General features: G+C 42.1%; 1 protein-coding gene across 9 annotated transcripts in view; it reads right to left on the reverse strand.

The window, feature by feature from the left end:
* LOC135557920 (neurexin-3b) overlaps positions 1-15,076 on the reverse strand; it is a 608,535-nt gene that overhangs the window by 367,898 nt on the left and 225,561 nt on the right. For 4 of the 9 annotated variants that reach the window (XM_064991637.1, XM_064991635.1, XM_064991636.1 and 1 more), the window contains 6 exons: positions 12,556-12,759; positions 7,628-7,759; positions 7,014-7,126; positions 6,454-6,722; positions 4,646-4,836; positions 1,535-1,708 (listed from right to left, as the gene is read on the reverse strand). In XM_064991637.1, coding sequence (XP_064847709.1) covers positions 1,535-1,708; positions 4,646-4,836; positions 6,454-6,722; positions 7,014-7,126; positions 7,628-7,759; positions 12,556-12,759 — 1,083 coding nt within the window. Of the gene's footprint in view, positions 1-1,534; positions 1,709-4,645; positions 4,837-6,453; positions 6,723-7,013; positions 7,127-7,627; positions 7,760-9,552; positions 9,580-12,555; positions 12,760-15,076 lie in introns of all 9 variants that reach the window. The other 5 variants (XM_064991629.1, XM_064991628.1, XM_064991634.1 and 2 more) reach the window with 2 other exon arrangements.

The raw sequence follows: 15,076 nt of genomic DNA on the forward strand, positions 1-15,076 counted from the left end.
GTAGACATCAACCACGACTGGTAAGACAACATAGTAACAGTACTACATGAAGCCCTGGGCCTGGAAATGGATCTCATGTTTTTTGGATGGGCTTCTCTGTGGATGGGTTGAATTTATTGTTTTTCACCTTCTCCTCGATGTATCTCTTTCCCTGACAATCCCTCTGTCTCTACCTCTGAGCCTCTCTGCCTGTCACTATCACTCAATCTTATAACATTTTCTCTCTTTCTCTCTCAATCTATTTCGCTCCCGCTACAGCTTTTCTCATTCATGCTTCCTCTTAAGGCTCTCTTTTATCTCTTATTTCTGTTCCTTCTGTTTCTCCACCATTTCTCCTGACACTTTCAGAGAGTGAGCCTTCCTCTCCAGCAGTGGGACATGGTCGGCATAGCTACACCCAAGATGCATTGCACACAGCATTCTGTCAGTGCAGCCGCGCCTCAGAGAAGCGGTCAGAGTGAAACCTTCTACCTTGCAGGTCGGCTTTGGTGAAATCAACTTTGTTAGCGCCGTAACACAACAAACAGAACAGGAAGAAGCGGAAAAAGTTATGATTAGTGAGGCAGCACAAGTTTAGTGCTCAGAGCCGTTCAGGTATTGTAGAGTTACAGCTGTAGGATCTTAATTTGATCACTCTTTTGTTGCTGAGAATTTTCATGTGCCGCATGCAGGACACAAGGTTATACACGGTTATATTAATTAAAAGTATTCCACTTTTCATGTAGCCTCATGTTGACCAGCTAATCGCCTAACCACCAATCAAGCAACAATATGGACTAAACATTCAAATCCAGTTGCTGCAGGATCATTTTGTTGCGACAATACAGGTCAAATTAAGATCCTACATATGTACAGGTAATTATAGTGTTGGTAAAGGGAAGTACTTCAGGTTATGTTTAGTGGTTAATTAGTGTTCATGTGTTAGATTACAGTAAAGGTGATCAGATGGATAGACAGGGGTGTGTGTTGTAGGAATGTGATGTGAGAGAACGCTGTCTCTATGTTCATATACTGATAGTTTGGCACCACCTAGTGGTGGAATGCAGAGTAATATTTTGCACCACCTTGTGGTGGAAGGCAGTGTAATGGTTTGGCACCACCTAGTGGTGGAATGCAGAGTAATGGTTTGGCACCACCTAGTGGTGGAATGCAGAGTAATATTTTGCACCACCTTGTGGTGGAAGGCAGTGTAATGGTTTGGCACCACCTTGTGGTGGAAGGCAGTGTAATGGTTTGGCACCACCTACTGGTGGAAGGCAGTGTAATGGTTTGGCAACACCTAGTGGAGGAAGGCAGTGTACTGACTAGACTAGTACATGATGCACTCATCTTTGATCCCAGTATACCATTTAAATTACTTCAGGTTGTGACCCTGAGTGGCCATAAATTAACTAGGCTGAAGGTATGAGTGGGCAAGGAACAAACCATAGCCATGAGTAGAAGACGAGTCATATAGGGTGCATGGGGTCAATTTGGAACTGGATGCATGATATATGTGCGCCTAAGTCAAAGAGGTCATAGGTCAGGGTCGTACCTTCACAGCCGCGTTCGATCTGTCCTGAGCGGAACAGGGCATCATTGATGAGGTCAGGTAGACGGCCGTTGAGATCGACAGATGCCAGACAGCCCTGGAAACCCTCCCTAGAGACCACCAGCTTAGGAAGGTTCTGATACATGTTGGGCCCCAGACCTGCCACAAACAGATCCCCTGGAGGGAGGGGGGGAGGGAAGGGGGGAAGATCAAATGAAGGACGTAGTCAGAGAGTGTGTCAACAACATTTATGTGATGGCAGGATAATCTAGTCATGATTATGATGCCTTTACTTAGTCAAATAGGCAAATATTGTCTGTCAAACTGAGTAGTTCCAACATTCAGACTAGCATCCCATTTAGAATAAAATGGTAGTGTGCTAGTTTTAGTTTATTTCATTTCACCTTTATTTAACCAGGTAGGCTAGTTGAGAACAAGTTCTCATTTGCAACTGCGACCTGGCCAAGATAAAGCAAAGCAGTGTGACACAGACAACAACACAGAGTTACACAGAAACAATAAACAAGCCAATAACACAATAAACAAGTAAATTACACAGTAGAAAAAAAGGAAGTCTATATGCAGTGTGTGCAAAACGCATGAGGTAGGCAATAAATAGGCCATAGGAGCGAATAATTACAATTTAGCAGATTAACACTGGAGTGATAAATGAGCAGATGATGATGTGCAAGTAGAGATACTGGTGTGCAAAAGAGCAGAAAAGTAAATTAAATAAAAACAGTATGGGGATGAGGTAGGTAGATTTGTTGGGCTATTTACAGATGGACTATGTACAGCTGCAGCGATCGGTTAGCTGCTCAGCAGATAGTTGATGTTTAAAGTTGGTGAGGGAAATAAAAGTCTCCAACTTCAGCGATTTTTGCAATTCGTTCCAGTCACTGGCAGCAGTGAACTGGAAGGAACGGCAGCCAAATGAGGTGTTGGCTTTGGGGATGATCAATGAAGGCACTAGAAAAACCAAGGCTATTGAGTCTGCCGATAAGAATGCCGTGATTGACGGAGTCGAAAGCCTTGGCCAGGTGGATGAAGACGGCTTCACAGTACTGTGTTTTATCGATGGCGGTTATGATATCATTTAGTACCTTGAGCGTGGCTGAGGTGCACTCGTGACCGGCTCGGAAGCCGGATTGCACAGCGGAGAAGGTACGGTGGGATTCTAAATGGTCAGTGATCTGTTTGTTAACTTGGCTTTCGAAGACTTTAGATAGGCAGGGCAGGATGGATATAGGTCTGTAACAGTTTGGGTCTAGGGTGTCATCCCCTTGAAGAGGGGGATGACCGCGGCAGCTTTTCAATCTTTAGGGATCTCAGATGATACGAAAGAGAGGTTGAACAGGCTGGTAATAGGGGTTGCAACAATGGCGGTGGATAGTTTTAGAAAGAGAGGGTCCAGATTGTCTAGCCCAGGTACAGGTTTTGCAGCTCTTTCAGAACATCTGCCGTCTGGATTTGGGTGAAGGTGAAGCTGGGGAGGTTTGGGTGAGTAGCTGCGGTGGAGGTTGGAGTAGCCAGGAGGAAGGCATAGCCAGCTGTTGAGAAATGCTTATTGAAATTTTCGATTATCATGGATCAGTCGTAACCGTGTTACCTAGCCTCAGTGCAGTGGGCATCTGGGAGGAGGTGCTCTTGTTCTCCATGGACTTTACAGTGTCCCAAAACTTTTTGGAGTTAGAGCTACAGGATGCGAATTTCTGCTTGAAAAAGCTATCCTTTGCTTTCCTGACTGACTGCGTGTATTGGTCCTGACATCCCTGAACAGTTGCATATCGTTGGGACTATTTGATGCAATTGCAGTCCACCACAGGATGTTTTTGTGCTGGTCAAGGGCAGTCAGGTCTGGAGTGAACCAAGGCCAATATCTTTTCTTAGTTCTGCATTTTTTGAACAGGACAGGATGATTAGAAAGGCCTGCTCGCAGAAGTGTATTAGGGAGCATTTGACAGTGATGAGGGGTGGTTGTTTGACAGCGGACCCATAGCGGATACAGGCAATGAGGCAGTGATCGCTGAGATCCTGATTGAAAACAGCGGAGGTGTATTTGGAGGGCAAGTTGGTCAGGATAATATCTATGAGGGTGCCCATGTTTACGGATTTAGTGTTGTACCTGGTGGGTTCCTTGATGATTTGTGTGAGATTGAGGGCATCTATCTTAGATTGTAGGACTGCCGGAGTGTTAAGCATATCCCAGTTTAGGTCACCTAACAGAACGAACTCTGAAGCTAGATGGGGGGCGATCAATTCATAAATGGTGTCCAGGGCACATCTGGGAGTGAAGGGGGGTTGATAGCAAGTGGCAACAGTGAGAGACTTATTTCTGGAGTAGGAACATTACAATGTAGCAACTGTTTTGCCAGTGTTTATGTATCTGTGATGGAAGGATATAGAGGCTTCAGTGACTGTATGGTCTACCATATAATTAGAATGACTGCAATTACTGTAATCAAATGTTATTTATCAGATGCGTCTGTCACGCCCTGGTCTTAGTATTTTGTGTTTTCTTTATCTATTTGGTCAGGCCAGGGTGTGACATGGGTTTTTGTATGTGGTGTGTTTTGTCTTGGGGTTTTTTCACAGGTATTGGGATTGTAGCTTAGTGGGGTGTTCTAGGTTAGTATATGGCTGTCTGAAGTGGTTCTCAATCAGAGGCAGGTGTTTATCATTGTCTCTGATTGGGAACCATATTTAGGCAGCCATATTCTTTGAGTGTTTTGTGGGTGATTGTCCTTTTCCTGTCCTTGTTCATGTTCTGTGTTAGTTTACACCAGTATAGGCTGTTTTCGGTTTTCTTGTTACGTTTGTTGTTTTGTATTTGATTCGTGTTTATTTTTGCTTATTAAACATGGATCGCAATCTACAGGCCGCATTTTGGTCCGACTCTCCTTCCCCTACAGAAAACCGTAACAGCGTCGGATACAACAGGTGTACACCTTACTGTGAAATGTTTACATACAAGCCCTTAACCAACAATGCAGTTCAAAAAATAGAGTTCATAAAATATTTACTAAATAAACTAAACTAAAGTAAACAAAAATATAATCAAATCAAAAAGTAACACAGAACTGGATTTCTGTGGACGCTACTTCGTCCTCCTACCTTTGAGGTCTAGGTTCTTGGCTCCGTTGATGTTCTGTGTGACAGACTTGGCATCCACCTTCAGTGTGTGTGTGTTGGTGGCGTCCCTAGTGATGACTACGTTGTGCCACTGGTTGTCATTCAGAGCTCTCTCATTGTTCCCCTTCAGTAGACTGGGCCCGTTCCCCAGATCAAACACATAGTGGACAAACCTAAGATGGGGACCAAGGATTTATTACAGCTGTGGGAGCATTTAACAGTACACAGTGGACAGACCTCGGATGGGGACCAAGGTTTTGATACAGCTGTGGGAGCATTTAACAGTACACAGTGGACAAACCTAGGATGGGGACCAAGGTTTTGGTACAGCTGTGGGAGCATTTAACAGTACACAGTGGACAGACCTAGGATGGGAACCAAGGTTTTGATACAGCTGTGGGAGCATTTAACAGTACACAGTGGACAGACCTAGGATGGGAACCAAGGTTTTAATACAGCTGGGGTAGCATTCAACAGTACATAGGTATCTATCTCTCTTCATGACTGTACTTGTTGTAACCTGCAAGTTACTCTGAATAAATACACTACTTCTAAACTAGGAGGCAAGGAAACAGGGATGCACACTATAGTACTTTTAAGTGCACTTCCCCCTAAGTGCACACTTATCCGCCACTTTACTTTGAGAAACGTTTCAGACGTGTGTGTGCGTTAGTGTACCTACTAGACCAGAGAGTACAAGTGGACTCTGCTGAAGTGGGTGAGTGTAGGGGATATTACTCAGATGTAGTGCCCACTCCATTGAAGTGGGGGAGTGTGGGATTGGCACAGTCATTGAAGATGATTGTAGGAAAACTATGGAAGTGAGAGCTCTCCTTCTCCTCTTACCGCCAATCAATATACTTCTTAAAATGTGGCTAAAACGACCGGCAGATGTCTACATAATTGACCCATAATCAAGTTATTCTGAAGGATAACCTTTGCCTCAGAACATCTTGCCTAGTCTTTTGGTATTTCTCACAACTTGGTAGTGAATATTTTCTTAACTATTCATGTTTTACTTGGACTATTTGAGTTTTATCACACCAACTAAAGACACTGAACCAACAAGGCCAGGTGAACTCCATTATCTGACTCTTGCAAGCCCAATGCAGCCGTTTTCATCTCATTATCAAATCATTTTTTGGTAACAATTAAATACCTTACTATAATAGTTATCTATACAAATTGTCAAAAAGCAACAACTGTAGTTTTTGTAGCACAAAAATGTTTATTATTCTCATTTATCTGGGAGTGGTCTGAGTGAGGGAGCTAATTGGAGGCACTTAATTGGAGGGATATCTCAAATGGCAGAAAACAATTCAGCTGCAGAAAGGTTTGGAACTCTCTTTCTTATTGGTCTATTTATACAGCCTGGTGATGTCACCAGGTATGTCAAAACTCTGTCTATGCATAACCTGGGTTTTATTCATTCCAGAAACCGTTTACCACTTAAGAACCAAATGGAACAGAGCAAAACAGACCAATTCAGGTAGGTGCCTCCCTGTAATGTTTGCTTCCGTTTAAGAAACGTTTTGCAGCATATTTGTCAGAATGAGTACACCCCTGCTGATTGAAGGTCCTGTGTAGATTGTATTTTAATCCAGAAACTATCAGGAAATAACACTGATCATATTTTCTTCACAAACAGGTTCATCAGCTATTGTACAATACATTTACATTTACATGGATACATACATTTACAATACGATACAAATCAAAAGGGGAAAGTACTGTGACGACACTGGGCCTTTAATTACATGACTAAGTACAGTTCAATAATGGTGACTCACCCTTTGACCAGCTCCACAGCAATGAAGTCGTTCCCGTCTCCACTGTTGAACAGTATGAATCCGTCCGGCGATGTGGTCTTGAACTGGAAGAACAGGTGCATGGTGGTGTAGGCCTGCAGGGTGGCCAGCCCCAGGTAGCTGCCCTTGGACTTGAAGGTCACCGGGTCAGCAATGATGGAGCGCATGCCAAAGCGGGCGTTGAGCTCACAGAAGTCAATATCTCCATTCTTACACATGTCAATGTAGAACATACCGTTGAACTTCAGGCCCTAGGGGTTAGAGGTCAGAGGTCCGAGTTGGTTTTTGAGTATGATAATGGCGTTTGGTATCACGATAACCTAGTGAAGAAACTAATATTATGATAACTGCTTTTATCAACTGAAGAACAGTAGTATTGCACCACTTTGATTAGCCTCTATGGTTAGGGAATAATAGCCAATCAGAGGCTGTAATCTGGTCTGGCCATGATCCCCTCCTTCCCGTGCAGGTCAGTGCATGGCAGATGCCAAATGATGATTTATGATTGAACGCTTGCTTCTGCCGGTACATGCTGGTCCTACCTGCAGGTGTCCAATGAAAGAGGAGGGGGAGGACGAGATGAAACGCTTCTCTGTCAGAATGCCTGTCTCCACATTATGGAACTCCAGACGGGTGTGGTCGCCTGCCATCTGGCCTGGAGAGAGAGAAGGGGGCAGTGACAGAGAAAGAGAGAGAGAGAGTGAATGGGAGGGAGAGAGAGAGAGAGACACAAACAGAGAGAGAGAGAGAGACACACACAAACAGAGAGAGAGAGAGAGAGAGACAGAGAGAGAGTGAATGGGAGGGAGAGAGAGAGAGAGAGAGACACAAACAGAGAGATAGAGAGAGAGAGAGACACACAAACAGAGAGAGAGAGAGAGAGAGAGACAAACAGAGAGAGAGAGAGAGAGAGACAGAGAGAGAGTGAATGGGAGGGAGAGAGAGAGAGAGAGACAAACAGAGAGAGAGAGAGAGAGACACAAACAGAGAGAGAGAGAGAGAGAGAGAGAGAGAGAGAGAGAGAGAAACATGTATGGGGGAAAAAGAAGGGTCAATGGGGTAAGGAGGAGGGAGAAAGGTAGGATAGGAATTTCAAAGGATTTCATCTCTTTATTAGTAAAAAAAAAGAGCAAATATATTCTCATCGCATCAGAACCAGTAACAGTACCTTCAGACATGTCTTCATCGACTGTCAGTTTGAAGTTTTTACCGCGTCGGACCACTCTGACAGAGTGCCAGTCATTATCATTGAGCTTTTGTCCCGCATATAGAGTCTCGGGTCCCTTGCCTGAGAACGACCGTTAGTTAGTTCAGGGTTAGGGTTAGTCAGCAACACAAACCAAACCTTTGTTTTCTCTGGGTGCTGGGGTTTGTCTACCAGTAACCAATTTCTGTAGGCCAGAAAATGAGAAAATGTTTTGGGGACACTGATTCTAGCTGGGGATCTCGTATTCGGGACACCAGGTTGGGTTGCTTTCTGTGCCTGTTCTGTTTACTTTGCCCACTCTAAATCAAAGAGTTGGTTTGGCTTACAACAACAATAGAGGAGAAAAGACCTGAAGAGATGATAATACATTACAAAGATATATGTTTGTACTTGATCATCTACCATCTCTTAAGATTGTAAATACAGTAAAATAATAATATATGTTACTCTAACACTAAAAATACAGCAAAATCTTAATAGATGTTACGCTAAGATTCTAAATACAGTAAAATAATAATAGATGTTACTCTGACACTAAAAATACAGTGAAATAATAATAGATGTTACTCTAAGACTCTAAATACAGTAAGATATTAACTGGTGTTAATCTGACACTATAAATAGAGGAAGATATTAACTGGTGTTACTCTGACACTATAAATACAGTCAAATAATAACCGCTGTTACTCTAAGACTCTAAATACAGTTAGATAATAACTGCTGTTACTCATAAAAGGGCTCAGATCTTTTTTCAAGGAGCATGAGACCGTACGTAGGCAGAAATGCAGAAATACAGGCAGAATCAAATGTGCCTACAGTATGGAGAACGTTTCTTCAAAAACAAATTCCTCAACCACCCACAAGAGGGCGTGTCAAGCCCATGGTGTGCAACCACAGGGAGTTCAATGTTTATGTTTATGTGTGTACCTGCATCCTCATTGGGTGTGGTGTGTCATCAGAGACATTGATCAGTATAATTAGAGTGAACGAGTGTGTCTGATCTGTCACTCAAACTGAGATCCACCGTCAAATAGAGCTGCAGCTGAGACACACTGTCAACCTCAGGTAGATATACACACACATACATACACACACATATACACACACATATATACACATATACACACACACATACACACACACATACATACATACATACATACATACATACATACATACATACATACATACATACATACATACATACATACATACATACATACATACATACATACATACATACATACATACATACATACATACATACACACACACATACACATGCATACGCACACACATACATACACACACACATACACATGCATACGCACACACATACACACACACATACATACATACACACACATACGCACACACACGAAAGCGCAAAGAACAATCTTAAATCGAAAACATTCTTTGCAAACATTATTCAGGGCGTAAACCGAGTCCTTCTCATTAATACACAAGGCCCTTGACTGCTGTCATGTTGTCATGACCAAAACAAACTCAAAGACCTCTTTATGAGTAAGAGCAGTATCACTAAATCTTTATAAGCCACACGACAATGTAACAAACATTAACTTTAAAGAAAAATGTACATGTGAATTTCTGTAACATTTTTAAAGTTGTTTTTTTTTAACCAACCTTAAAAAGATCAAAAAAAGTTGGCTAATTGTGTTGAGTTAACATATAGCTAATTATGTATAGAAACATAACACTTTAATCATAAGGTCTTTGATCTTAGCTGATCTGTTATCAATGCAATTTCCTTATCACACTTCTGTGCATTATCCTATCTATACAAATCATGTCAAAAATAATGATATCATATTCATTTAAAGAAGAATTCTCCATCAAGTGGAGTATAGACTTACTGGTGTTACAGTTTATCCTGACACAGTCTAGATAGGGGGGAAATAAGTGACAGATGAAATCGCATCCTTCAAGGTAAAAGCTGCTGACATCCAAGAACAGAAACTCCACCTTCCGGGGACGGTCACATGACATTGGCGGCCATTTCAGGTAGTTAGGGTAAGTTGTGATGATGGTCAACATCAAACTGCCATTTTGGATCTATATCTTTTTTAGGTCTGAATAGATGCATAAAATATATTTTCAAAATATAATGTTGTTTTCAAATTTCAACATGTGTTTTTATAGTTTAGGATTTTAAGCCTATTTTTTTTTAAATGGCCGCTTGCAGTTCATTGGCCACATCGATTTACTAACCCAGAATTTTGTAACCATACTTTGTTATTCTGCACCTGTAGCCATCAGTTATTTATATCAAATGTATATCATATTGGAGTATGATGCATCCTACACTTTAGGCTGCAAACGGTATACAAAATAGGCCTATATCTCAACCAATAAGGAATAAGTAGTGCTGTGATTGGTCAGGTGATCTGGGTTAGGATCCATGTGACCCAGCTCGTCATGTACAGTCAACCACAACAGAAAAGTGGGAGCAAACAGCGTCGATCCAGTCAGCACCAGCGCCGTACAGTGGCCTAGAAGGACCTCAGAGGGTTCCAGGCTACCTCAGACCTCAGCACTAACACAAAGATGGTAACGGTATAGGCTACGTGTGTATGAGAGAAACCAGCCAAATCCCATTACATATTGTGTATTGAAGTCCTATATACTAGTCAGACTCTGAGAATAATATTTGGCAACATTAGGAAAGTGACATTGTCCATAACATAATGTAAAACTGAGTGAAATACACAGATCAATTTCCATTGATCCCCCATCTTTATAAGCATACAGATGGAGAATCTTAATTTGAGCCAGTTTGCTACAGCAGGAAAATAGTCTTGCAGCAACAGGAAAAGTGAATTATTATTTTCGTAGGAGCTGATACATGTTTCGATTTTTTAAAACTCAGATACACTAGAGGAAAATTATCAGCAACAAAAGTGTGATCAAATGAAAGCAATTCAATATAGCTTAGTAGACCCTTAGTAGGTTAGTAGGGAGCTTAGTAGGGATCTTAAAAATCGAAACAATTTAGCAAAATTATCCTTGATTTGACCTTCTTAAAACATTCCATATCTTAATAGTACCCCCTTATGTGTTAAGATCCTACATATGTATGTGTTGACAGCAGTGGAGGCTGCCTTGGGGGAGGACGGTTCATCATCATCATGGCTAGAATAGAATGTAATGGAGTTGAATAGCAGTCAGGTCATTATTTGTAGCCGTCCTCCCCTCAGCAGCCTCCACCGGTTGACAGGTACCGTTTGTTTGTGTTTTGCAAGAGGGTGAATATAGAGGAAGGCAAGCTAGTCAAAACTAGCTTAATGTTTGTGTCCACGCGTGTATAGATAAAGAAACGGGTGCTGCTATACTATCCTATATGCCACCATCTGCAGGCTTGCTGTGTGCTGTGGGCTCGAGCTGTATGCTAGGCGGGCCGCAGGCTAAGGGCCGTTGAAGGGGTGATCATCTTTGAACAAGGCGACATGGGAAATACCACCTACACTACTGTAGGGGTGCTAATGGGTGGAACCATGGACCAAACCAAAATAAAAAATACAGGAAATAATCAACAAAACACGGTTACGACAACAAAAAACCCAGACGGTAAGAATGTAGGATAATAATGCATATCGAGATGTAGTTATACAGTACCAGTAGTTTGGACTCACCTACTCATTCAAAGGTTTTTCTTTACTTTTTACTATTTTCTACATAGTCGAATAATGGTGAAGACATACAAACTATGAAAAAACACACATGGAATCATGTAGTAACCAAAAAAGGAGGTGTGATGGCGTGGGGGTGCTTTGCTGGGCGCTGTCTGTGATTTATTTATAATTCAAGGCACACTTAATCTGCATTGCTACTACAGCATTATACAGTGATATGCCATCCCATCTGGTTTGCATTTAGTGGGACTATGTTTTTCAACAGGACAATGACCAAAACACACCTCCAGGCTGTGTAAGGGCTATTTGACCAAGAAGGAGAGTGATGGAGTGCTGCATCAGATGACCTGGCCTCCACAATCACCCAACCTCAACCCAATTGAGATGGTTGTGGATGAGTCGGACTGCAGAGTGAAGGAAAAGCAGCCAACAAGTGCTCAGCACATGTGGGAACTCCTTCAAGACTGTAGGAAAAGCATTCAAGGTGAAGCTGGTTGAGAGAATGCCAAGAGTGTGCAAAGCTGTCATCAAGGCAACGTGTGGCTACTTTTAAGAATCTCAAATATAAAATATATTTTGATTTGTTTTGCACTTTTTGTTTCTATATGATTCCATATGTGTTATTACACAGTTGTTATGTCTTCAATGTTATTCTACAATGTAGACAAAAAGCAGAAATCAAGAAAAACCCTGCAATGAGTCGGTGTGTCCAAACAGTTGACTGGTACTTTATATCAGAACCTTTGGATGGGAAGGAGAGAAAAATGGCCATCATAATAAGAGGACCGTGTTAAGAAGTCCTGTAATTGAGGGGTGAAACAGGCCTATGTAATGTATAATGAAACAATGTTTGATAGCATATAAGTAACTGAACATCTCCAGCCTAATATCTGAGAAATGTCCCTTTCTACTTGTGAGCATGACTGACTATTTCTCAATATCTTAATGAAAATGACTGTGATAATCATGGATACGGTGATTTAATTGTTAGATTAATTGTAAAATATTCTACAGTGACGACATAGCAGCCAGGCAAGAACATCTAAATATATGATGCGGAGCAAATTAAAATACAATCCATGCAACTACTGTACAAGAAAATAGATGTAGATTGACTAAAACCAAAAGAATTCATGAAAACGACTAACAAAAACGACTATGTGACAACTGGAACCAACTTCCCCTGAAGATACCGGGACGGGGAGGGTTAACAGTTTCATACGATACCTAGGTTGACCGTGAGTTTGACACGGCCACTGTCCAGCTCCAGACGGAGCGTGTCGGCAGAGTCCCGGGAGGTAGCGGCCATGAGGAGCCCAAATGCCCGCTGGGACATAAAGCGTAGGGAGACGTCCTCTGCCTCTGTGTGCATCACTGCAGGCATCACCACCTTCATGTACATACTGCCGTCATAGCTTAGGATAGACGCCTCTGTAATAAAGGGAAGGAGGGGGGGGGGTCAGAGATGAGGGGGGGGGGGTCAGAGATGAGGTAGTAGCGCAGATAGTACATTGAAGCAATAAGGGCCGAAGGGGTGTGGTATAGTGAGTCCAATATACCACGCCTAAGGGCCATTCTTCGCTGTGGTTTATTGACCGTATACCACAAATCCCTAAAGTGCCTTATTGCTATGATAAGTACTTTACCAATGTAATTAGAACACTAAACAGTAAAGTAATTTGTCTCATGTACCATGGCTTACAGCCAATCAGGATCCAGATCACTAAACATTTGGTTTATAATATAATACACACCATGTAACAATGAAAGTTAATGGCAAAGTGGGATAAAAATGTAGTTAACAATCAACTTAAAATACATGTCAAAATGGAAGAAAAATGGCATATTTTTTTAAAGATAAATAAAAATGCATAACCTAAATATAGTTGTTGTATTCAGATAGTATATTTAGACAAGCATAAATTAGTCCAGGAGTCAAATTTAGCTTAACATATCCCATAATATGTTACATGGACGCACTCTGTGTGAAATAATAGGGTTTGACATGATTTTTTAAATAACTAACCCTTCCTCTGTCCCTCATACATACAACATCTGTAAGGTCCCTCCGTGAAGTAGTGTATTTCGTGCACATATTCAAATAGAAAGACCAGGGAGGCTGGCCATTCCATTGTTTAAAAACAATACGCAAGATAGGTACAAAGTATAACATCTGTGACACAAACTCACAGGCCTACAGTACACATCCCTTGTGTCTTATTGATGAAAACACACATACCACATACACACTTAGACCCATGTACTACATCTATCACTATGACAACACTGTTCATGAACGCCCAGACTCCATCACCTGACAACACTGTCCCTGAACGCCCAGACTCCATCACCTGACAACACTGTTCCTGAACGCCCAGACTCCATCACCTGACAACACTGTTCCTGAACGCCCAGACTCCATCACCTGACAACACTGTTCCTGAACGCCCAGACTCCATCACCTGACAACACTGTTCCTGAACGCCCAGACTCCATCACCTGACAACACTGTTCCTGAACGCCCAGACTCCATCACCTGACAACACTGTTCCTGAACGCCCAGACTCCATCACCTGACAACACTGTTCCTGAACGCCCAGACTCCATCACCTGACAACACTGTCCCTGAACGCCCAGACTCCATCACCTGACAACACTGTTCCTGAACGCCCAGACTCCATCACCTGACAACACTGTTCCTGAACGCCCAGACTCCATCATGTGACCCAGGCTCCAAACACAATGATCAACAAGCAGAACATTAAAACATCAACCTCTTCTGTCCTCTGCATTTTCCTCTGAACATGTTGGGTTCCTTCACATGTTCTCTGACAAATACACTTGCACGCACGCACGCACACACACACACACGTTGGGTTCCTTCACATGTTCTCTAACAAATACACTTGCACACACACACACACACACACACACACACACACACACACACACACACACACACACACACACACACACACACACACACACACACACACACACACACACACACACACACACACACACAGAACTCTCTCTCCTGACTGACACAGCTACAGTGCATCCCGGCCTATTCAAGTTAAACAGAGAGATTAGGGAACCAGGGGACACATTTACTCGCAACACTACCCTTTTCTGCAGTTCACACCTGTCATCATGGTGGTGAGTGGCAGGCAGCAGGGCTATAATGCTGGAAGGTGTTCTGTTCTGGAAGAGATGTATTAAAAAGGGCACCCAGCTGTGAAATACCTGCTTTGACACCTCAGCTTTAAAGTAAAAAAAATTGTCCTCTGGGCTCAGAAATGCAGCTACATTATATTTGGATTGAAATAAAAAAGGCTCTCTGTACATGCAAATACATGTGCAGAGTAAACGTCACTCATGTTACGCTTCATGATGTTTCTGTGATTTGATATTGACATTGATTTAATTCGAGCTTTTCTCATTGCAGTTACATCTTATTTGAACGACAGAGCTTGACATTATATCTACAATTTACGTCAATCCAAAAGTCTCCATGCCACAAATATGTTACGAAACCAGGTGCTTTGAACCATAGGTACTTTGATAACTCTTAGGTAACTAACAGCAACAACAGCTAGAGTCAATAGCTAGCTGGTGTCCAGTAAACTATCAAATCAAATTCTATTTGTCACATACGCCAAATACAACAGCTGCTTTAAGAAGTTAAGGAAAAAGTATTGAGTAAAAAATAGATCAGGAAAACAGAGTAAATGATTGTACCGCGCTC

Source organism: Oncorhynchus masou, chromosome 16, assembly GCF_036934945.1.
Source record: "Oncorhynchus masou masou isolate Uvic2021 chromosome 16, UVic_Omas_1.1, whole genome shotgun sequence".
Classification (NCBI taxonomy): Eukaryota; Metazoa; Chordata; class Actinopteri; order Salmoniformes; family Salmonidae; genus Oncorhynchus; species Oncorhynchus masou.